The following is a 24,696-nucleotide window of genomic DNA, read 5'->3' on the forward strand; positions in this document are numbered from 1 at the left end:
CATACTGAAAACCATTTTTTTTTTTCCTGTGGCTGCAAATGTTTAAAGGCTGTCTGATTTTATGACTCAGAGTTTTTGCAGCCCTCAGCTTTCCTTCCTTGTTGCCACTGAATTTGTTACACAGTTTGATTTTTTTTTCCCTTTGACATATACAGTATTGTTCTGGATCTGAGTTTATATTACCTTTCCTGAGGCTATTATAAAAAGTTATGCATATTCTGCCATGAATTTTATTTTCTATTTCTCTTTGCAAGTCTATTAGTTCCTGAATTTTAAATATCATTACACTAAATATTGTTCAGTTAAGCTATCAGCAAATATTTAAGTAACAAAATGTTCATGTTTATTATTAATAGAATACAGAAGGACACAACACATAAATATAAGAAAGTGAACAGGAAGGAAGATTAATGTTGTTTCCTACCCATCAAAGAGATTAAAATTGTTCATCCAGTACAAACAAAACATCGTGTTTACTTTCTTGTTCATGAACATTAGTAAATACCAAACTCAAAACACTAAGTCCATACCATAATGATATGAAGACAAACATTTATTCCTTTAAGATAGAATATTGATTTAATCTCTGAACCCCTGTGGTGGATCCCACATCCTAGCTTGCCTTCTGTAATACATACCACATTCTCCATAGTGCATATTGTTATTTCACACTTTTTTTTTTTTTTTCAGTTAAAGGGACTGAGGTAAAGTCGGGGCTGCAGAGCATTTGAAGTGAAAGGGGCCATAGGAGAAATACAGATATGAACAAAATTAGATCTAAGGAAACAGCCAAAATGCAGAAACCAGATGTGCAGAGCAATATTCTATAGTTTAGCAATATAGTTATCATAAAAGAATTATATCTCTGGGAGTTAGGGAATTACTGGGGGGAGTTCAGATAGGGGAAAAAAAAAGAAAACAGTGAAAGTTTTAGGAAAAACGGTAACAATAAATTCCTGCCTACATTTCAAGCATCAGTGTGAAGAAGGTATGAGATAAATTGTGGCTTGAACAGTGGCATCATAAGAAAGTGAGAAAGTAGCATCATATTTTCTCATTAGAAAGTGAGAAAATTAGGAAAACAAGAAGAGTATACATAAAATAGTGGTGTCTCAACATCTGTGCTAAGTTGCCTGTATGTTTTAGTAGATTGCTCTGTTCTTCTAGGAAAAAGCCAGATCTATTTTATCTTCCTCGCTGTTTGTATATGTACACAGCCTCAAATAAATGTCAGTATAGTGTCTTTAAATTATTTGTAAGTACATGATAGCACAGATGCTTTCTGAAATTTTCACCTGACTTAATGTGATTTTTAAGAAGTGGCAGGGTAGGAGGCATTTATCGACTTCATATTCCTCAGGTAATACACCAATATTTTATGGAGCATTTCCAAGGAAGTTAGAAAATGGAGTAGTAAGCACTGTGTTGTAATGCTTTATGTTCCCGGGGGGAAATGCTATAATTTATTTTAGGTTAGCTGTATTTATCAAAAACTGAAAACAATAAAAATGCACTTTTTTTCCCCCAGTTTGTTTCGAACAGAGTAAGTTTTGATCATGACACTGTTTTGGCCAGAGCATGAGTTTTTCATTGTAAAAAACACAATACACATTTTTCATTGCATGTTTCTGGCAAGATGGACATTGGTTTCTGTTCTTTTTTAGAGCCTGATTTAAGAAATTTCATTCAGACGTCACCTAATAGCATGTTTTAAGGAATACATTTTGTTTCATTTATAAATACACTATTTTCAACTTGGCTGGTGGGATAAACATATTTTTTAAGTTAATGAGAACTGAGAAATTAGAAGAAAAAAAACACATTGCAAAATATAAAAACATAGACACCCGGAAAAAAAACAAAAAAAAAAATGTGATTTTTAACATTAATATCATGTTCCTTGTTGGAAACTTCCAATCTACAAATTTTGAATTAATTTTAGAGGTAATTTCATTAAAAAATGATGCCTAATGCATCATGACAAGGAAAAAAATATGAGTTTTACAGAAGAAAAAAATGTTTACAGTAAGTCTACAGCTTTATTTTTACTACTTTATGTGACCGCAAACACTCATGTTTTACATTTTAAATCTCACTGTTCTATAAAATGAAGCTAATAACTCCAGCTTCTTTGAGGTATAAGGAATAGCTGGCAGAACAAAAAGTTTATAGGATAATGGGTAATAGACTGTCAGGACATGGAGGTTTGTATCCTTTCATTCTGCCATTTTGATTTTTAGGACACTATTTATTGATGAGTTATTGATAAAATGGCATTCACAAGTGAATAAAGCATACAAAATAATTAACTGAGTGAATGAAATAATAAATGAATAAATAAAATTAATTAAACAAACAAATACATAAATAAAGCTCCCATATCTGTTCCTTAGTTTAATTCCCAACTGGAAAGTCTACAATTACATGATCAGCAAAGTATATTAGCCAAATAAACAACATAATAGAATGAATGTTTATATAAAAATGAAAAAAAAAATAGTTAAAAGAGGGTAAAGGGAACAATTTGCACTCTTCAGTCTGTTGGTTAGGCTAGGCATTTGAGTAAAGACTTGAAAGAGGTAAAGATAATGGCAATATGGGCAATGGGCATCTGGTATGGAACATTCTAAGCAGAAAAGTCATGGCAACATCCTAAGAGCATTCCAGATATTTTAACAGGCAACGAAATAACCAATGTATGGAGGGAGAAAATGAAGTGAAGAGAAAAATAGTTCAGAGACGTAACAAAGTGTCAGTGTATAGAACATGAACTTGAAAGGACTTTGATGTTTATTTTGAGTGTGGTTCTTCAGCAGTGAAATAACATGACCTGTTCTTTTTAAAATGTATCTCTTCAGAAGTATTGAAAATTGACTTTAGGTAGGGGCAAGAACAGAATCAGGAAGGCTAGTTAAAAAGTTATTCCATGAGTAAAGGTGATTGATGATTTCAATCTTATGGTAAATAGGAAGTTGCAGAATTTTTGTATTTGAAGGAAGAGTCATTTTATTTATTTGTGTGTGCGTGTGGACTGGTTGATTAAAGATGAAAGAAGTCAAAAGGTGACTCCAAAATAATTGGCGTGAGCTACTAATGGGGCGGATTTGCCATTAGATGAACTATAGAGTAGTTTTGGAGATCAGGAAGATAAAGACATAGATTTCTATTTGGAAATACAGAATTTGAGACACTAGTAGAAATTTGATTAAATATATCAAGGGTTTTGTGGAGGGTCACTGGAACATGTATACATGTGGAAGAATAAAAATGTAACCCCTGCATTAAAGTGAAAGTTAAAAATAAAACAGTATAAAGCAATACCACATTAAATTGAATGAGACATAGAAATTTAAAAAAAATCATATTTTAATCTAAAAGTATGTATCAAACAGACAGTTTTATATTTAAGTATTCAAGTTTGGTTATTACATAAGTATGAGCTTTGATGATGGAAATGGTATAGTAATATACATCTGAAGAGAACCTCCCTGATGGCACAACGGGCTGAAGCTCAGCACTGCCAGTGAGTGAGTACAGTGAGTCTCAGTCACAGTCCCTTCAGTGTAAACTTGATCCCAGCCCAGGATGGGATCCACATGGTGCAGCAGACTTCTCCTTTCTCCCCCCACTGCTCCCTTCATCAGTGTACTTCCTTAGTCTGCTTGTTCTGCTCCCCACTCTGTCTCTGATGGATATTCTCACTGCCCCTGAAACTCTGGCTTATACCCTCAGTTTTGTATGCATAAATAAGTAAATCTTACAAAAATATATACATCTAAAGAGATGTAAACTTATACAGGGTTGTGTGGTGTTTTAAACTATTATTACCTCCATAAGATGACGGAGGATAAACTCTTAAAATCATAGATTCAGCTATTACTTCGTGAGCTGACCTAGGAAGCAAATGTAGACAGAACTGATCAAGTCTGAGCCTTGGTACACTCTAAAACTCTCCTTAGTTTTGTTTAAAACAGTTTGATGTAAAACTCTTGAAAACAGTAGATATTAGATCACTTCTGGGAAGATTAAAACTATTTTTTTCCTTAATAGTGAGTAAAATATGAGAAATTTATAACAAATTCCTCAATAAAACCAGAAACCCTTATAGGGAGAATGATAGAAGACAACTGGTAGATGCCTCTCAGTATTATTATGACTCTTGTCTACCTTTCCGGAAATTCCAAATCACTTTTTCTTTTTAAAGGTTATTTATTTATGCATACAGAACTGGGTACAGAGGTGCAGAGGCAGTGAGAGGATTCACCAGAGACAGAGTGGGGAGCAGACCAGGCCGACTGACAAAGTACACTGCTGAGGGGAGCAGCGGGTGAGACAGGAGAGGTCTGCTGCGCCATGTGGGTCACCTCTTGGGTGGAGGGTTGAACACACACTGCATAAGCTATGGCTAGCTTGCAGGCTGTTCTCTAACTGGTTATGCCACCAGGGAGGACCCTCCAGATCACTCTTAACCTTGTATAATCCATTCTTTTAGAATCACAAATCCTGAGATAATAATCTAAGTGAAGTTAATAGCTTGATAGTAGATAAGTTCAACAAATGCAAATGCATTGCCTAGTGTATGCCATTCATTGTGCTACGCAGTGACTTGAATAATTTTACTTTCATATGTGAAAAATACTGAACAGAGTTTGAAACATTTCCCTGACTTTTCTCATTCATTCATTCTTAAAAAAATCCATTCAATTCTAGATGCATTTCTCATTGTTATATTAAAAAAATACCAATGGAATGATAATAGTCAATGTATTTACATTTGTTAAAAGGTAATAAACTAGGTGCATGCTATTTACCCTTCCCAATAATTCTAGTAATATTATCTCCATTTTATAGAATAGGAAGTTGAAACTAAGTGGAGCAAATTTATTTGAATAAAGTCACACAATGAGTTATTGTAAAACTACTATCTGAACACTGCTGTTGGACTTCAAAGCCTTGGGATTTAAATCACTATGCTATTGGGAAGTAATGATGAATTTTTGCAGACATGTCTTTCATAGAGATAAGACTGCCAACTTTATTAATCCTTCATTTGTCACCTTACTTGTATTGACTGGTGAGTGTTTATGTAGCTATAAAACAAAAAAATATAGGAAGTATTTAAAGAACCAGGAATTCTATTATTTAACAAAATAATCACTTTTTTTGCAGCTGGTGACCATTATCATGTGTGATATTTAGACAAGAATTCTCTCCACAATATAAGCATAGATGGAATGCAGAATAGTGATTTACTTGCTTCTAACTAGCTTTGCTATCTTGAGGAAAAAAACATATTTACCTATACATTTTCCTTAGATATAATATATTGTATCATTCTTTAGGTTTATGTATCTTTTCTTTATGTTTGAAAGTTCTTTTTAGCTAGCTATCTTCTCACTTTCCATGTATTGAACTGGGGTGCAGGCCAGAGATGTGGTGGGTGAGTGGATTCACCAAAGACAGAGTGGGGAGCAAGACAGATGGATCAACTGAAATACACCTTCAAGGGAAACAGCGGGACAGATAGGAGAGGTATGTCGTGCCATGAAGGTTAGTTCCGTGACAGGAGATAGAACTCATGCCTCAGTGGCTGCAGATAGCCTAATAGTACTGAGACTTTAGCCCTTGCGCTACCAGGGAGTCCCAATTATATCCTTTGTGCCACCATTGTATGTGACTGTGACACAATCATATGCATCTTATTTTATGCTAATGGAAATACTTGTTAAAGTGGGTAATCAAGGGGCCCTCCTGTTGGCTCAATGGGTTAGGATACAACACTATAAGCTAGTGCAAGTTTGGTTCCCCACCCCAGAGGTGGCCCCATAGACTTCTCTTGACTTGCACGCTGCTCCCCTCAGCAGTGTACTTCATTGATCTGCCTATTTTGCTCCTCATTCTGGCTCTGGTGAATACACCTGCACCTCTGGCCTGTACCCCCTTTCTATGTACATAAATACATCTTAAAAAACAAAACAGTATCCTACTGTTGACACTGATTCATATAATTGGATGGTGATACATATTTTATTCATTTCTCTACCAATAGAACTCATCATGGTGCTGAAAACTAAATAGCAACTTTGATGACATAAATTTTGCTGCATGGATGACTGATAAGATATTCAGTTATATTGCTTATATACCTATTCAGATTATTATATTACCTAGGGACCAAGAAATAAGAAGTTATCATCTCATGAGATTTATATGGAACCACAAAAAAACATCAAATAGCCAAAACTCTCATGACTAAAACAAGAGAGACCAAAGATATCACAATCCCAGACTTCATAATAATCAAAATTGCATGGTACTGTAACAAGAATAGAACACAGAATCAATAGATTCTAATGGAATATTCAGAAATACAACCTCAGGTTTATGGACAGCTAATATTTGACAAAGGAACAAAGAATATACTATGTAACAAAAAAAAGTTTGTTCACCAAGTGGTGTATAAAAGCTAGACTACTATCTTTCACCATGCACAAAAAACAACTTGAAATGTAATAAAGAACTAGACATAAGACCCAAAACCATAAAATATCTTGAAGAAAATGTAGGCAAAATTACGCATGACCTACATTTCAATAGTATCATTAAAGATATATCACCCAAAGCAAGGATAGTGAAGGAAAGGATACAAGCTGGGACTATATCAAATTAAAGAGCTTCTGTACAGCAAGAGAGACATTACACAAGACAAAGACACACCTTACTGATTGGGAGACAATATTTGCACACAATACTAATGACAAAGGGCTTATCATAAAGGTACACAAAGAGCTGATTAAACTCAACAAAAATAAAGTGAACACCTCATCAAAAAATGGACAGAAGAGCTACAAAGACACTTCTCCAAAGAAGCAATGCAGATGGCAGGCAGGCATATGAAAAAATATTCAACATCACTTGTAATAAGGGAAATGCAAATTAAAACCACAATGAGATACCATCTCACACCAATAAGAATGACACATCTTAAAACAACTAGCAACAACAAATGTTGGTGAGGATGTGGAGAAAAAGGAACTCTCCTACATTGCTTGTGGATGTATAAGCTGATACAATGACTATGGAAAGCTTTTTGGAGGTATCTCAAGAGGCTAAAAACAGAGCTTCCATATTACTTAGCAATCCCACTCCTAGGTATCGTCCCAAAGGACAAAAAAACACTGATTGAAAAGGACACCTGCACTCCCATGTTTATTGCTGCTCTATTTACAATAGTGAAGATGTAGAATCAACCCAAATACCCAAAAAATAGAAGACTAGATTAGAAAGATGTGGTACATATACACAATGAAATATTACTCAGCAATCAAAAAAGATAAACTTGTGTTTTTTGCAGCAACATGGATGGAATTAGAAGGGATCAAGTGTAGTGAAATAAGCTAGAAAGAAAAAGAAAAATCCCTAATGGTTTCACTCATAGCAGGAGCATAAGGAATTAGGAGGAAACAAACAAATATAATAGAGTAAAAATGAAAACAATGAACAACTATAAACCAGAGACATTTTATGGGGGGTGTAAGAGGCAATGGGATTAGAACTGGGGTTGGAAGAGTGCACTGGATTGTAGTGATGGCATATGGGTGAATTGGTGGTGGGAACCCTATGGGGATTACAACTGAGATGAAAAAGTGCACAAAGTGAAAACAATGTAAAAAAATGAAATAATAAAATTAAAATATTAAATTAAAAAAGAAGTTATCTCAACAACATATTCCATTTATTACATAAATAAATAAGAAAATAATTGACATGTCTGAACTAAATGATAAATTTCCCCAAAATAATCAGAAATATATAACTGCTAATACGGATTCTTACCCCTTTCTTGATCTAAACTCAGTTGTAATATATAACTTGTATGTTTAGCATATGCTTCAAATAAAATGTATCAGAACAGACTGGACAGATCAATAATTAACGTGCAGCCAGCTTGAAAGCTGATATTTTTCCTTTATAATTTCTGAAAATATGAGAATCCAAAATGTGATTGCAAGGAAAGCAATAGTTTTGTGACACTGAACAATTTACAGACTCTTTGTGAGTCTTCATTAGTTCACTTATAAAATAACTTAAGGTTTGAAAGATAACTCTGAAAATACATATAAATATTGTTAATGAAAAGTAACCTTCCCTACTGTTTTGACTTAATGTACTAATCAAAATAAAAAACAAAACAAAACAAACAAACAAAAAAAAAAAACAAGAAAAGTGGGGCAAGCTGAGGAACAAATGAAATGATCATTTGTAAGAAAAAGTAACTCAACTGATGTTGTAAAACTTGCTAATGGTTCAGCCCTCTTGAAGTTATTCCTCCACTTTCTCCCAGATTCCCACCAATTCCCTTTTGTTTGACTCCGTTCACATTTTATCCACTTCAGTGAAGAGACAAAAGTTCTAACCTCCAAATCAATTAGGTAGCTCAGGAAACCAAAGGAACATCTTAAAGAATGTTCCCATTGACATTAAAATATCAATATGCATTGCCTTGCTTCTTCAGAGCTTTGTGAGTAAAATAAATAATTTTCTTTATGAGTGAATGCAGGAAATTATTTTAATTTCCTATCATAAAACTTCCTGCTGAGTTACTTTTTTAAAAAGTGACATTGTTTTTGCTTGTTCCTTTTACTGAATTTAATAGAAGGTTGCCAAGTTTGGCAAACCTACCTGGAAATGTTTCTATGGCTTTGGCTTTGGACTAAGAAGATGAAGATCTGCAACTTAAAATCCATTCTAAATTCTATCATATAAAACAAAATAAAGAGTGTTTCTAGGACAATTTTGGCATATATATGTGTGGGGAATAGTGTACAGTGAAAACTTTGTCTTGGCATAAGAATCTAGTGAATTCTGTTAGTAGCTAGGCCAAATAGTTGCTTTCTACTATTTTTTGTCATCTTATTTTATCAAACTAGGTAACATTACAATTAACTTTTCTCAGGAAATATGTATCTATTCCCACTAATTTTAATTTCTAATCAAGTTAATTTATATTCATTATTTTCACTGTATCACCATAGGCCAAACTTCATTAGATTCACATGGCAATTTGCAAATTTTCCTTATTGTGTTTTTCTCTTATTTTCCTTTTAAAATCCCCAATTTAGTATTTTATTTTTAATGTTATCTTTTAAAGTTTTCAGTATTTAAATAGGTCAAATAACATAAAGTATTTTAACTTATGAAAGGCTTAAGAAATCAGGTAAGTATAGAACATAAAATAATTCAGATTTAACAAATAATTTTTTTGTCATATTTATAAAAATATCCTTTTTATAATTTTTTTTGGTCATTTATTTCAAATTACAGACCTTAGAGACATAATTAATTTTTTTTGGTAAATCCCTCTGACTTTTGCCCTTATCTCTCTCCAGATGAAGCTACTTTGAAACCAGTCTCCCTGCTCATGCTTTTAAATAATATGTACCGTGTAACCATGTAAAAATATTAGTTCACCATGATTGCATTTTTTCTAATTAATTGTTATATATTTCTGTGAATATTGATTACTTTGTTTAAAGCTATTCTCTCCTTTTGTAATGTAAATATCACATCAGTGAACTTTATATATATATATATATTTTTTAAAGATTGACTTATTTGTGCATACAGAACCTCAGGGGCGATGAGAGGCTTCACCAGAGACAGAGTGGGGAGCAGAACAGGCAGATCGACGAAGTACACTGCTGAGGGGAGCAGCGGGCGGGTCAGGAGAGGTCTGCCACACCATGTGGCCACCTCTGGGGCAGGCGGGAATCGAACTCATGCAGAAGCGGCCTTAGATTCTCAATGCTGTGCTTTAACCTGCTGCACCACCAGGGAGGGCCAAACTTTATGTTTTTTAATAAAATGTATATTTAACATTTAGACATCTGCCTGTGACCAAAGATTATCTAGGTGTATATTTGTTGTTTATATTTCATGGCTAGATGACTCAAATTAAGCTCAGAGCTCCTGTTTATCCTATTCACTTCTAACCTGATGGTTGCTAGGTAAAGAATAACTACTTGCTGTCTTCAATGAAAATAAGTTAAATTATGTATGTCATCTATGTTCTGCTCTAATCATATATTTATATATCTTTCTTTTCTTCTTTTTTTTTTTTTTTTTAGCAAGATTACTTTTCTCTTTATTCTTAATTCCAGACTATTTCTTACTACCAATTTGTGATGGCTATTGGGAGATATGGTTAGCTTGAAATTAAAGATGAAGATATTCTCATATAGAACTAAATATTACATAACTATATAATATGTGTGTGTATGTACAGAGTGTAATCCACAAGTCCACTATTCACCAACATCTTTTCTTAGTGATAGGTAACTTTCATTTTTGACTCTCTGACTATGTATACACACACGTGTGGATAAATATGTAAACAGAGGTGCAGGGCTGGTGAGAGGATCTACCAAGACAGAGTGGGGAACAGAATAGTTAGACTGATGAAATATACTGCTGAGGGGAGCAGTGGGCAGGTCAGGAGAGGTCTGCTGCGCCATGAGGGTTATATCCAGGGAGGGGATAGAACTCATGTGGAAGTGGTTTAGCTCCTTAGTGCTGCACTTTAACCCACTGTGCCACCAGGGAGGGCCAACAATCATCCAGTTCTATGTGAAATCAGGTATCTTAGCCATGCTACTAGGTTTATAAAGTTATTTTGGGACAAAATGAGTTAATTTTTATATAAGATGCTTATATTATATAAGATGCTTATATTTTTATATAAGATGCTTATATATTATATTCTGATGATAGTAGGAAGCACTCCAGATATGTTAATTTCTACTATAGCAATAAGGATACTAACTCAAAGGCAGCCCTGCCATGTTATGCCATGTTATGGGTTGATATAGGATACTTACAATCAAACTGAAGAAAGATTTACAATAATCCCTGAAACTAGTTCTAAGCATCAATGTAGCAGATTTTGTTATAGATGAAGTCATCAGAACATTATTAGCTAGCAGCTCCATTTGATCTGTTATTTTTGATTGCCAGTCAATGAGATAAGCTTGCAGTCAATGAAATCAGTTATAAGTCAGATTTCACATATTATCAGTTGTAGACCTTCCTTGGATTGGCATGCATTTTCCCTCCTAAACTCCTCCCTCCCCATGCCCACATCTTCATGCACACAATCACTGGGTGCACATAACCAAAAGAAGATATTTTTATTCCTCTACTTCAAAATGTCTACTCTTTATAGGATAAAGATTCAACTCCACATTTAAAGACTCTCTTAGCATTGCCCTAATGCCTCCCCTTATTTTCATATGTAAGAATCCCCATACTTTTACTGGTTGACACATATTTAGTGAGAGCCCACTCTATGTTAGCCAAGATGAGAGATGCTAGGAATGCAAATATGATGGAGATACAGGTGTGTCTGTGGGAAGATAACTACTCAGTTAGTGGAAGCAGTTAAGGATATCAGTCATTAAAATCCAGTCTGAAAAACTGTCTGGCACAAACTAAGACCTTGATTTGTTAAATATTTTAATTCACGTTTGAAAATCTGACAACTCAACTTGGTCTTTTCCAAAATCACACTATCAATGTTGTCAAAGAATGCATTTATATCTCCAAATTGTAAGGTAAAAACTTTGGTAGCCTTACTTAAATATGCACTATACTCAATTCATCTGTGTTTTATCCCAAGGTATATCTCAACACTTTCAATATACCATTTAGTTTAATACAGCAAGAACTTTTGCCTGCAATAGCAACAAATGACCACTCAACTTTTCTCCTTGCATTACTTTACATAATTTATCCAATGCATGTGAGCGTGTGTGTGTGTGTGTGTGTGTAAAAGAGAGAGTGAAAGAAAGAGATCTATGATATAGAGACAAAATAATATAGGAGTCATGTCTGTGTTTTAGCCTCAATTTCTCTAGCACCTATTATTAAAGTATCACTAGTCAAAAAAGTTGTTTTTAATCATTCATTTGAATGAATGAAAAAAAGCAGATCATTCTTCCCTCTGTTTTATAAAACAGAGGGCAAAAATTAATATTTAAGTATTCATTTTTCTCAGTACTTAGCAAATTGAGATAAATATCATTAAAAATTAAATGATAATCCAGGTTGCAAGTAGAAAAATGTAAATAAATAATACAAAGAAAAATCACTAATACAATCAATTGATACTACTACTAACATATTCTTCATTCTGGAATCTTTCTATTTGTGTGTTGTATACACACACGCATGCTTGCATGCTGTAGTTAGTCTATTCAACTAATTATTGAAGACTTTTGTTCAGCACAAAGTAGGCTCTGGAGATACCAGCATGTATAAAAGCCTTAGAAAGTTCATTGTCTCATGGTGAAAACAAAGCTTTTGGATATTTTATCTTATTTAGTTAAATTATTTCCCCATTTATATTAATTGAGGTAATGTTGATTTATATGATTGTATTTATTTTAGGGGTTATAGTTTGAAACAACTACAAGTGTCTGTTTTTGTACTATGCCCAGGTATGGTATGACCAAAGTCCCAATAGTCCTCTATCATGCTACATTGGGCCACTCCCACCCACTAGCCTCCCCTTCTGCTTGCCTCAGTTTCATAGTCAGTTATCAAGGACTACTTACTGGTTTGTTTTTGTATGAGCATTTATTTTGTTTTTCTACAATCCACATATAAGTGAAACCATCTGGTATTTGTATTTCTTCCTAATTTGTTTATCTTAGATTTGTTCTTTCCAGAAATGTAATAGTTTTAGCGAAAAGAAAGTCTCATGCTTAAATACCAATCACTGGAAACAAAGTCTTCATGTGAGATGCTCTCAAAAGACCCATGATTACAGGATTTTTATAATCAAGCTTTTGGAATAAACTTATATGAATGTCAGCAATAACCTCTAGTCTTGCGAGGGGTGGAGTCTAACAATGATGATATACTCTGTCCTCTAAGAATTTTGTGCTAAAGCCATCTTAATTGTAAAATCACTAGATGACCTGACCCACCACCTGGAGGGCCATCTGCCTGGGATGCTTTTGTCCTTGAAAATCAGTCTCATAGATCCATTCCTAATACTCACTTCAACTCCACAAATTTGTCCTTTTATTATATCAGAAGCATAATATTGTCACCCTTTTGCTTTCCTTATTAATGTCTCTAAGTTAATATTTGTTTAAGATAATATTTGTTTATATAACCTTATTTCAATATATATTTATGTTGCAAATAGCTATATAAATAGTATTTAATAAATAAAAGGGAGTATGGAAAGTATAGTTTTCTGTTTTCATATTGTAAAAATTAGAGTTATAAAATATAATTTTTAGAAGAAACCACCCCTTCAAATCTAAAAGAATACAAACCCAAGGCAAACAAACAAGCAGAGACGAGTCTTGTCTTGTGCCCACATTACTTGAAAACTCATTAGTTAGAGATTACTGGTTTAAATTAAGGAAAAGTACTAAACATGTATGTGCAGACTAAATTCTACCCAATTCTTTATTATTTTTTTAAAGATTAATTTATTTATGCATATAAGGACTAGTGTACAAACCAGGAGGTGCAGGGACAGTGAGAAGATTCACCAGAGAAAGAATGGGGATAAGAACAGGCAGACTGAGGAAGTACACTGCTGAGGGGAGCAGCAGGCAAGACAGGGAGAGGTCTGCCACCTCATGTGAGTCACCTCCCTGGCCAGGATCAAACTTGTGCTGAAGCAGTTGCTGCCAGCTTCAAAGTGTTGTGCTTTAACACACTGCACCACCTGGGAGTGCCCAATTTCTACCCAATTCTATGTATTTTTTGCAAGTGGATATGCCATTTCAATCTCTTCCTAGTTAATATCCCTCTCTGTCTTCCACAGATGTTATAGTTAACTGGGGCTCTGTGTAGGAACTTTTCAGTTTCTTCATATTTTGTATGGACTGACAACGCCACTAGAAAATATAAAAATCTAGTTAGAGGGCATGGGAAATAGCATAGAATGGTCTCTTCATGATATCTAAATATTTTAAAGATTATCCAGGAGTTGTAAAGATTTCTGTTCTTAATGAAACTTTTGTCATGAATAAGACCACCAAGATTTGAATTTCTTGGAAGTGGGATCCCTGCTTCCCTTTTCCCAGGTATGTGTGCTTCTTCAGTTGATTTTTGAGAGGTGTCCCTATACTGATATGGTGTTACATGTACCTGTAAGATCATCCGTGGGCCAGGACCCCAGCTGGCACGCCTTGCAGGTATACTCATCAAAGACATACTCATTTTCTTTACAGGGTGTACAGGTCCAACAGCAGCTGACTTCTCCCTTCCGGATAACCTACAACAAATATATAAAATTTTGATTACTTTTTTTTTTTTGCAAAGTTGAAAGTCCAGCAATCCTTTATTCAAATGTGTTCATTTTGCAAAGCAGAAAGGGCTTTCACATCCATTTCTTAAAATGTCATCAGGTAGACAGTGTAAATATTTGTAAGTTCTCACTTTATAACTAAAGAAAGTAAGGCTGAGTCTAAGTGGGAGTCTAACATCATAAAATTGACTATTAACAGGATACAGAATTAAATTAAATGTAATTAATGTATTATCTATCAATAACACATTTTGGAAGCAAAAGCAGGGGCCTAGGCATATTTCTAAGTCAAAAGCAAGCACCCTAAATAAAACATCCCAGCAGAAAACAGGTGCAAACTGGTGTCCCAATAAAATAGAAAACCCAATAAAATAGAATATAAAAGAGAACCTCAAATCCTCCTCCTCCAACTAATTGATTAATCATTATCAGAACACATCAGATATCAACTAAAGTTTAAAAACCTATTCACACTTGTCAAAAACAATTAGGATTTGTATTAAAGCAAGATGAAGTTATTTTTGGAGACCATCTCAGTCTCCATTTCAATTAAAATGTAGTTCAATAATTCAGCACATTTCATATTATTCTGGTAGCTTTGATTTGCTTGGAATGAAGGTGGTTAATGTTATTAAGACTCTCATGTACATCTTCATTTGTCCAATTTTTCAAGACAATGGAAAATAATTAAAACACTTTAACTGTTGAAGGAGTCCCATCTGCTATTCTTTAGAAATGGATATCTTTCTTTTTTTTTTTCACCACTGGTGTTTAAATTGCTTTTGTGGAATACAGACAACATTCATTAATGTTCTTATAAATAATTAAAACTGTGGTTGATAACGAGACATAACGATAATTATACTTCATATTCCATGTCTTGACTGCTGACTCAATTTAAGACATTTGATGATGGCAACGTCTAGATAGCTAAAGCCAAGTACAACTCTACATTGCAGCTCTTTCTTTATATATATATATTCCTTATATTAACTAATAAAATTACAACAAAATAAGTGGGTAATGTTAACAAAAAGAGCCTGGAACAGTCTTTCCATAGATAACTATATAAGTGTGGCAAAATCATTAATTAAACTCTTAGTCTATCTTAAGTATTCTGCGCAATAGTATCAATTTTTCACGGATTATTTAGTGTAGTCTACAGACTCTTATCTCATTAGAATATTTAAACAGTTGTGTATGTGTTAGCTGCTTTTACCCTATTTTTAAAATACTTATATATTCAGAAGAGAACTGGGTGAATTCCAGAGGTGTGGGGAAGTGAGAGGGTTCACCAGAGACAGATGGGGGTCAGAACAGGCAGATTGACTGAAATATACACTGAGGGGCAGCGGGTAAGACAGGAGAGGTCTGCTGCACCATGTGGGTGAGCTCCCTTGCTTGGGATCAAACTCATGCTATAGTGACTTGGGATCAAACTCATGCTACAGCTTGATAGCATTGAGACATTAACTCCTGCACCCCCAGGGAGACCCTGCTTTTATTCTTTTTTTTAGGAGAAAATATGGAGACACAGTGAGTATTGCTTTTTGAATTTCAGTTATTTTACCAAGATAAATACATTCCATTTTCCAAGATTAATACCAATATTATAATATTTTATGAATCAACAATGTCACCTTAATATATTTTCTGATAATCAGAACTGTTTGTTTTACTATTTTTTGCTTATGTTTCACATTGATTTTGAATATATATATTTAGTGACAATTCTTTCATGGTAATCCCCATTCTTTTGAACACTCTAGAAATAAGTTTGTTGTTGTTTGTTTGTTTAATGAATACCAGTATGAAGCATATTTAAACCTTTGAAACACTAGTTTAACAAGTCTGAACAATGTATTGAGATGTTATTATTAATGAGTTTGCTATGTCACTTCCATAAATCAGATTAAGAAAATGTTAGTTGCTTATTTAATGGAGTGAAAATTGTCAGGGTGCAGCTTAATAAGGTTAAAACTTAAATCCAGCAGGCAGGTTTGGGAGACTTAAATAGATAAGGGGATTAATAAAGTTGTCTCAGGGACAACTACCATGACCAGAAAAAACTACTCCAATTGCAAGAGGCCAGCTTCTTCATGTTTCTGTGTCAAAGGCCAGCTCCTAAAACAAGACATCCCAGCAGAAAACTAGTGCAAACTGGCACCCACAGTTAGAAAAACTACATAACAACATATAAAAGACTCTTAAATTCTCCTTCCTGCACACCTCTTCTCTCTCTCCTACCATTTCTCTTTGTAGTGTGGTTCAAAAAATTCTTCTTTTCTGTTTACCACTCTTTCTATGGTAAATTCTTTCACTCCCACTAACTCTGACCTCACCCTGACCTTTCTCCCCAGTGTAAAAATGATAGACATCTAGGAAAATGGAAATTTGTATCATAAAAAGACCAAACAAATATAATTTCAAATAAAATAGTGCTAAAAATAGGATAATAGGGAATCAAATTATCCCATTGTTATTTTCCACTAAAAGGATAGAAAATTATATATAAATAAGTCTCCCAAACCAACCATTGGGTACTTTGAAGTTGTAGGCTTAAATTGCATTACATTTTCCCTTTATTTGATAATTTATATAAGGTTATCTTTCTACAATATTTTAAAAGAGTCTATAAAGAAAACCATATGAAATGCCTGACTGCAAGATGATTGCTCCAGCAGTAGACTGGTATGTGAAGCATCAGAAGACTTTTTATACAAAGGACCAAATATCAGTGGAAAATATTCTAGGCTTTGTAGGAAAACTATTGCAGCATAACCTTAAGAGGAGGTCCCCTTTTGGGGGGGCCTCCCTGGTGTCCTGGAGCTTAAATCTCAGTACTATCATGGCTACTGCCTGAGTTTGATTCCCAGGTAGCAAAATAAATCACATGGTGCAGCAGACCTCTCCTGTCTGGTCTCTGCTCCCCTCAGCAGTTTATTTCAGTCAATTCACCTGTTCTGTTCCCTAATCTGTCTCTGGTGAATCCTCTCACTCTCCTTCACCCTGACTTCTGGCCTAAATCCAAGTACTTCTATACAAAAATCAATCAAACAAAAATAACTCAATTTCCTTTATTATTATTATTATTTTTTAAAGCAGCCATCGGCAATATATAAGCAAGTGAGCATGGTAGCATTTAAGTAAATCTTTATTCATAAAAGCAGGAAACAGGTTGAATTTGACCTGTGGGGTCATAGTTTTCTAGCCCTTATTATAAACAACCACGAAACATTCAGAAATTTTCAGATACACTATAATCTACTGGGCCATTTAACTGGTATTGGTAAACTTATACCTATCTTCCTTTACTTTGTCTTCTGCCTTATAGTTGGTTACCACTTCTTCTTTTTATTGTTATATATATATTTGTGTGTGTTATGTATATATTATATATACATACTATATATAATATATATTATATAATATACACATAATTTTTCATTTTGTTAATTTATTTATCTCAGTTGTAATCCCTGTGGACTTCCCACAAACATGTCACCCATGTGCCATCACCATAGTCCCATGTGCTCTTTCCACCACAGTTTTGATCTTGTTTCCCCCTCCTCCCCTGTAGGATGTGTCTGGTTTATACTATTACTTATTATATTTTATAATATATATATATATATATATATATATATTTAAGATCATGTACTGGTTACCATTTATTAACAACAAATAATTTATTATTATTTTAAAATATTTTATATTATTTTTAATTGAGGTACTATTGGTTTTCAACATTGTATATCTTTTAGAAGTACTGGTTTACATTTCTTTGAGTGTAAGTTATTATACCATATCCACAACCTTCTGCCTTAACTTATTAAATCTTCAGAACTACCCTTAGAAGACCTTACCAATGTATAAAGAAATACATAAAAATGGATACATTTCAGTCTTAGTCAACAATGAACAAACATTTCTCATGTGTTCTTACAAGAGTGAAATGATGTAGGCTGAAAGGACAAAAGTCATCTGTTCTAGGTAATCAGGCTATTTGAAATGTTATGACTTCAATAATCATTTCATTAATGTATTATTTTGCTATATTTTCCCTATGACATTGTTTCCCCACAGATATCTTTTTTTTTATGGCTTCATCTTTTCTTTCACTGGATTTTAAATTTATTATAAGTTCTTATGATAACCTAAAAATAGGTTCTTACTTAACCTAAAAATAGCTTTACCATACCCTTTACATTATGACTGATTTCATTAAGTATAAGACCCTCTAGATCTCCCCATGTCGTGGCAACTGACAGAATTTCATATATTTTTCATAGCTAAATAATATCTTTCAATTGACATTAAGGTTGTTTTGGCACTGGACTATTGTGAATAATGATGCAATAAACATGGAGTTGCAAATATATGTTTTAATTAGTGATTTCATACTCTTTGTATAAATAGCCAGAAGTGAGATAGCTTAATAGAATGGAATTTCTGTTTTGAAGTTTTTGAGGACTGTCCATAATGTTTTCCATAATGGCTGACCACTTTGCCTCCTCACTAACAATTCACAGGGCTCCCTTTTCTTACATATTCCCCAACACAGTATTCCTTGTCTTTTGAATAATAACCATCCTCACAATTGTAAGGTGATATCTCATTGTCTTCTGAATTCATATCCCTTTAATAATATATGATGGCCCAATTTTTCTTGTGCTACTGACCACTTGATGTCTTCTTTGAATCTTTCTATGTTCACATTTCATAATTCTATTCATGAATTTGCATCTATAATAGCCCAATTTGTGTCAAAATCTTGGTCAAACTTATTCGTAGTTTCCATGTTAATAAAAATTAAGTTCAGTTTGTTCAATATGACATTTAAACTTCTCCACAAATATTATTTCAATGTTACTTTTTATACTAACCACTTGGAGTACTATAAGTCCTAGATGATGAACTGCATTCCATGACATTTTTCAGGTGGTCCCTTTAGTATCTTTCCTGTTTCTATTCTCTCTATATGTGATCATTTGCCCACATTGCTATCTGTAATCATATCCATCTTTCATGATCTAAATTCTGACATCTTACTAATAAATAATCTTTCTTTTGTATGAATTTACATAGTTGTTTTCTGATTAATAAAGTATTCAGAGTTTACATGATTTTACTACGTTGTGCCCATATTTTCCCTTCTCTAGTCTGTAAATCTTCTGACACTGCAGGATGACTTACATAGTTTTGCCCCATAAACCACTACAGTGGTATTAATTTGATAAATATTTGTTAAATCAATTAGAAATTAATGTAGAGATATGCTATCAAGCTATCTCCAACCACTACCAAAATGAGTTTTATCATTAGCCAGGGAACTAACCCACATGGCAGAGCAGAACTCTCCTGTCTTGCCTGCTGCTCCCCTTAGCAGTGTATTTCAGTCAATCCACCTGCTTTTGTGACCAATCTGTCTCTTGTAAACCTTTCACCTCCCACATCTGTGGCTTATACGTTAGTTCTTTTATACACAAATAAACCTTAAAAATATTGAAATTCATGTAATTTCCAGCTGTCAAATATTTATTCCCTGAAAGCAAGTGTTTGAAGTCTTACATGGGTAGAAAAGTTTTAGACAGAAATAACTCATAAATTAGTTCAGTCAGCCCAACTACTTACACTATTATGGTTTGTATTAAATGTCAGACAAAGTAATAAAAATTAAAACATACAATTTTTGAAATTATAAATATATAATATTTATCTAAATTAAAAAGAGCAGCAGGTATATTAAATACTTTTAAACTTTTAACAAAAATGAAGAAAAATAGACTCTATTGTACCTTAATCTGGCCTTTCTCACATGGTTCACTGCAAACAGATCTGATGATGTTGTTTTTCTTGGACCACACTTCATCATCATCCATTTTTAATTCTCCATTGTCCCAGCTTCCAACATTGATATAATCAAAATAATCTTTTCCCATCTCCTTAAAATTCATTATTTCATACCTTAAGGAAAAGAATATAATGATTATTTACCTAAGAATGTAAATATTAAGCTATGAAAAATAGATTTAATCAATTTCGTCAAAATATGTCTACTGTCATGGGCTCTTCTGATACATACACTTGGAATAAAAACAAAAACAAACAAAAAAAATCATTCATTCTATTTTATTCTTTTCTCTTCCTCTTTTTTAAATTTTCAAGCTTTTACCATATATATATAATTCCAGTTGTGAAAGTGACTTGATTTCAGCAACATGAAAGTCAGTTTTCTTAAAATAACTTCAAGGAGTTTAAATAAGTACTATAGTAAGCTTCTAAAAAGACAAAAATATCTTTATTGCCACTCAAGTTAAATGATTATATTTTCCTTTGATAACTGTGGAAATCTGGTAAACCTTCAATATTATCTTCAGCTTTGGAAAGTGCAAAATTAATTTGGATAGGGATGATTTTACTTTTCATAGTTTATCAATGGCTAAATTCATTGTATGAACATACAATGTTTAAAGTAAGTCAGATAATAGCTTCTAAAACACACCCTGCAAATTAAAAATGCTGGAAAAGACTAGTGAGCACCTCATTATTCTCAACATTTATTAGATATTATTCTTATTTTAAGTAAGGGGTAACAGGTACAAAAAATAAATAAAGTGCTTATTTACATGCTTTTTTTTTTTTTTAAATCACATGTAAGAATTACCCCAGAAAAGCATTTCTGAAATGATTTTCCAACCTGAGGACACTGGATGAGGAATATCACCATCATGTCAGTTCTACAGGTCTGTCTCACACACAATGACCCCACATAGTACCCAGGACTTAGATGACATTCTATGCTCAGCATATTTAGCTGAGTAGAAAATAACATGGATGGAAAACTCTCTAGCTTTTGGGTGTTAGAGACCAGTTTACTGTACTCAGCCCAGTGGTTAGTACAGAAATGCTGAGAACAAACCTGGTCACAATCTGTTTGAACCTACATTGGAAATGAAACCTTTCTACTTTTACTCCCAATCACATTATTCATGGGAACATCTTTTAAAGAAGGTCAGCTCATTCTTAAACTTTGTTAGCTTTTTAGTGGCCTTATGATTATCCTACAGAGTTTTATTTTTAATAACAACTTCAGATGGCTGTCTAAATTTCACTTATCAACAATACCAATCTAAAAAGTGCAAAACCAAGTTCTATCTTAGTGAACCTATGTCTACTCAGTGTACAATGAGCTAAGATGTTAGCACACAAAATAAATTGTAAAAATAACATATTAATTTATTGGCTACTTCAAACGTGGGTTTACATGGTTTTGAAAATGTGAACAAATAAACCCTGACCATTATAAGCTGCTACCAGTTTGAAGAGATAGGAAGGTTTCATTGCTCATCCAAAAATAAGACATCAACCTCATTTCTAGCAATTCTTATTCAGCAAAAGTCTAGTACAAGCTGCCGATTTTACAGATAATGGAACTGAATGTGGGGAGGGGTAATGAGTATGAGCAGTCTGCAAAATATTCAAGTGGCAAAGACAAGAGTGGAAATCAGCCTTCAAGTCTGTTTGTTGGTCTTTTTCATTAGACTACTCCAAATTTCTTCAAAAGAGATAAGAGTTCCAATTTTCTATTGGAGCAACACTGGAAATTGTAACTACTCTATATATTTAACTATTTTATATCTAGATAATATTCTTTTATGTGTTATATAGCAGAAATGGAAAAAATGATTTAATTTTTGAAAAATAAATGTGAATGTTATAGACTGGAAAATGTAATATTATGTAGGAATGTGATTCAAACAGGGTTAAACTTTTTTTTTTTTTCATAGCCATCAATTAGTTCTAATTATTTGAGAGACAATGAACACTTCCTTTGGAGTCAGCATTTAGATCACTGGAAGTTGTTTCTTAGCCACAAGATAAGCATAAAGGATATTAGCAACAATGGCTGTAGTTCTGAAAATGTCACTTTGTTTAACAAATTAGTGGTATTGGTATATCTTAAAACAATAACTATGTAAGAATAATTCTTCATTAAAGTTTTCCCCCTTTTCTTGTTGGTTTGAATTCTTTTAATTATTAAAGATAAGATATCTATTTTATTCTCCACTAAATATGAGAGAAAACAAGTATTTTAAAAATACTCTAATTTAAAGTAAGAATTTAAACATTTAACAGCTTCCTGAAATTGTTAGTCATTATTTAATACTCTCCCACTTGGTGTTCTTAAAATTTATTTCTTATTACTCTATGTTAGATTGTGTAATGTCATCTTTAATATCTGTTCCTTCTTTCTCTTTGCCTCCCAAATCTGACTCTTCTTCATAATTTAGAGCTGAAATATGATGGAATATTGGGGAATAAAGCTATACATTAAAATAAAATAGGTTAAATATATTCTAATAAAAACAAAAAAAGTTTGTTAAAGTAATAAATATAAACTAGAGAGAAGCAGAACTCTGTTCTATGTAATTATAACTCTGAAAATTACAGCAGGTTTCCTCCTAAGACAGTGAGGCTCCCTTTACCTAAGGCACACAGAGTATTGTCAATTGAACTGAAACCTTATTTGGAGGAGGAAACTTTGAGTTGCTATAATGACTGTCTTTAAGTTGAATTCTGAAATGTTATAAATTGTCTGTTAATCAACAAAATAGAAACTCCAAACACCAACCCATGTAACAAACTATTGCAGTGATATGTGTGTTGGGGGTTGGATAATCAGATTAGAGCCAGTCTACAGATTTGTTTTAACCAAAACCTTTTATGATAACCAATAATTAAACTATTTTTTAATCATCTACACAGGTCAATTTCAAATATAAGATAAGGAAAATACAAGTAAAAGTTAAATTCTTCCATTTGTGGATCGTGCCTGACACTTGCACGGTATGCTTCTTCTATACCTAATTGAAGCTGTCACTTCAGGCATGCTTTTCCCTTTCTTTTGAGAGTTAGTTTTCTCCCCAGAAAGTTAAGCAGTTGAAATGTATCATTTCATGTTTCTTCCCTGGTCAGAATAATGTATGAAAAAGTCAGCTCATTATCTTCAATATATTTTGTTCTAATCTAGTTTTCTATTTATCACATCTCACCTCTGGTATTGTTCATCTGTTCTTCTTTATCACATCTCACCTCTGGTATTGTTCATCTGTTCTTCTTTTCTTACCTTTCATTTTTCTTTAACCATGGTTTAAGTATTCTTCTATTAGCTTTTTAGTTACTCCTATTATATTAAAATATTAGTTGCTCTAAAATTTAATATGTATGTTTAATTTATCTTATTCTACTTGAAGTTAATTTTGTGTCACTTAGTGTAAAATATAAGAAATTTGCCTTGTATTTCTATGCTCCTTTCCTTGATGTCATATTAAGAAATGATCAACAATCTCATGCATATAACCTTAACACTATTATATTATTTATTTTTGCTCATAATTATCTGTACTTAATCTCATATTGACATTCCATGTTGTTTTCTGCCCAGTATGTCAGTTAAATAGTGGGAAAATCCTCTTAAACCTTCTTTCCTGTTGAACTCTTTATTTTGACTCAGAAAACATTTGCTGTCAAGTGAAAGGATCACACATTTTAGACTTAATGAAACTGTCTCTGTTGTAACTACTCGATATGCTAATATAGTATGGAAGCAGACACAGACAGGTTCTAACTGTATGAGTGGGGCTGGTTCCAGCAACCTTTTTTTTTTTTTTAAATGCTAACATAAAATGATTTTATTTCTTTTTTTATAATATTTTATTTTTACATCATTTTGTGCTTTTGTTTTCATCTCTCAATTGTAATCCCCGTAGGTTTCCCATCACCATGTGACACATGTGCCATCACCATAGTCCCATGCACTTCCCTCCCTCTCCCCATTTTTGATCCCATTCCCCACTCCACTCCCACAAAACGTCTCTGGTATATGGCTGTTCATTATTCGTATTATTTTCTTGCCTGGTCCATTATACTCATGCTATGAGCAAAACCATCCGGTATTTTTCTTTTTCTTTCTGGCTTATCTCACTAAGCATTATCTTTTCCAGCTACATCCAAGTTGCTGCAAAAGACATGTGTTTCTTTCTTTTCTTTTTTTCTTTTTTTTTTTTTTTTGGTTGCTGAGTAATATTCCATTGTAAAGATGTACCACATCATTTTAATCCAGTCATCTACTTTTGGGCATTTGGGCTGCTTCCATGTTTTTCCAATTGTAAATAAAGCAGCAATAAACATGGCAGTACAACTATCTTTTTCAACCAGTGTTTGTGTGTCTTTTGGGTAGATACCTAGGAGTGGGATTGCTGGGTCGTAGGGAAGCTCCATGTTTAGCAGTTTGAGGAACCTCCAAACAGTTTTCCATAGTGGTCAAACAACCCTTATTTTTAAGGAGAGACAGTGGACATGAT

The 24,696-nt window shown here is 33.3% G+C and overlaps 1 protein-coding gene across 3 annotated transcripts in view; it reads right to left on the reverse strand.

The window, feature by feature from the left end:
* GRM5 (glutamate receptor, metabotropic 5) overlaps positions 1-24,696 on the reverse strand; it is a 449,486-nt gene that overhangs the window by 51,179 nt on the left and 373,611 nt on the right. For all 3 annotated transcript variants that reach the window (XM_004683284.2, XM_004683283.2, XM_004683278.2), the window contains exons 5-6: positions 20,128-20,296; positions 14,170-14,296 (exon numbers count right to left, since the gene is read on the reverse strand). In XM_004683284.2, coding sequence (XP_004683341.1) covers positions 14,170-14,296; positions 20,128-20,296 — 296 coding nt within the window. The remainder of the gene's footprint in view (positions 1-14,169; positions 14,297-20,127; positions 20,297-24,696) is intronic.

The sequence above is a fragment of the Condylura cristata genome, unplaced genomic scaffold (assembly GCF_000260355.1).
Source record: "Condylura cristata isolate star-nosed mole 26May11 unplaced genomic scaffold, ConCri1.0 scaffold00015, whole genome shotgun sequence".
Lineage (NCBI taxonomy): Eukaryota > Metazoa > Chordata > Mammalia > Eulipotyphla > Talpidae > Condylura > Condylura cristata.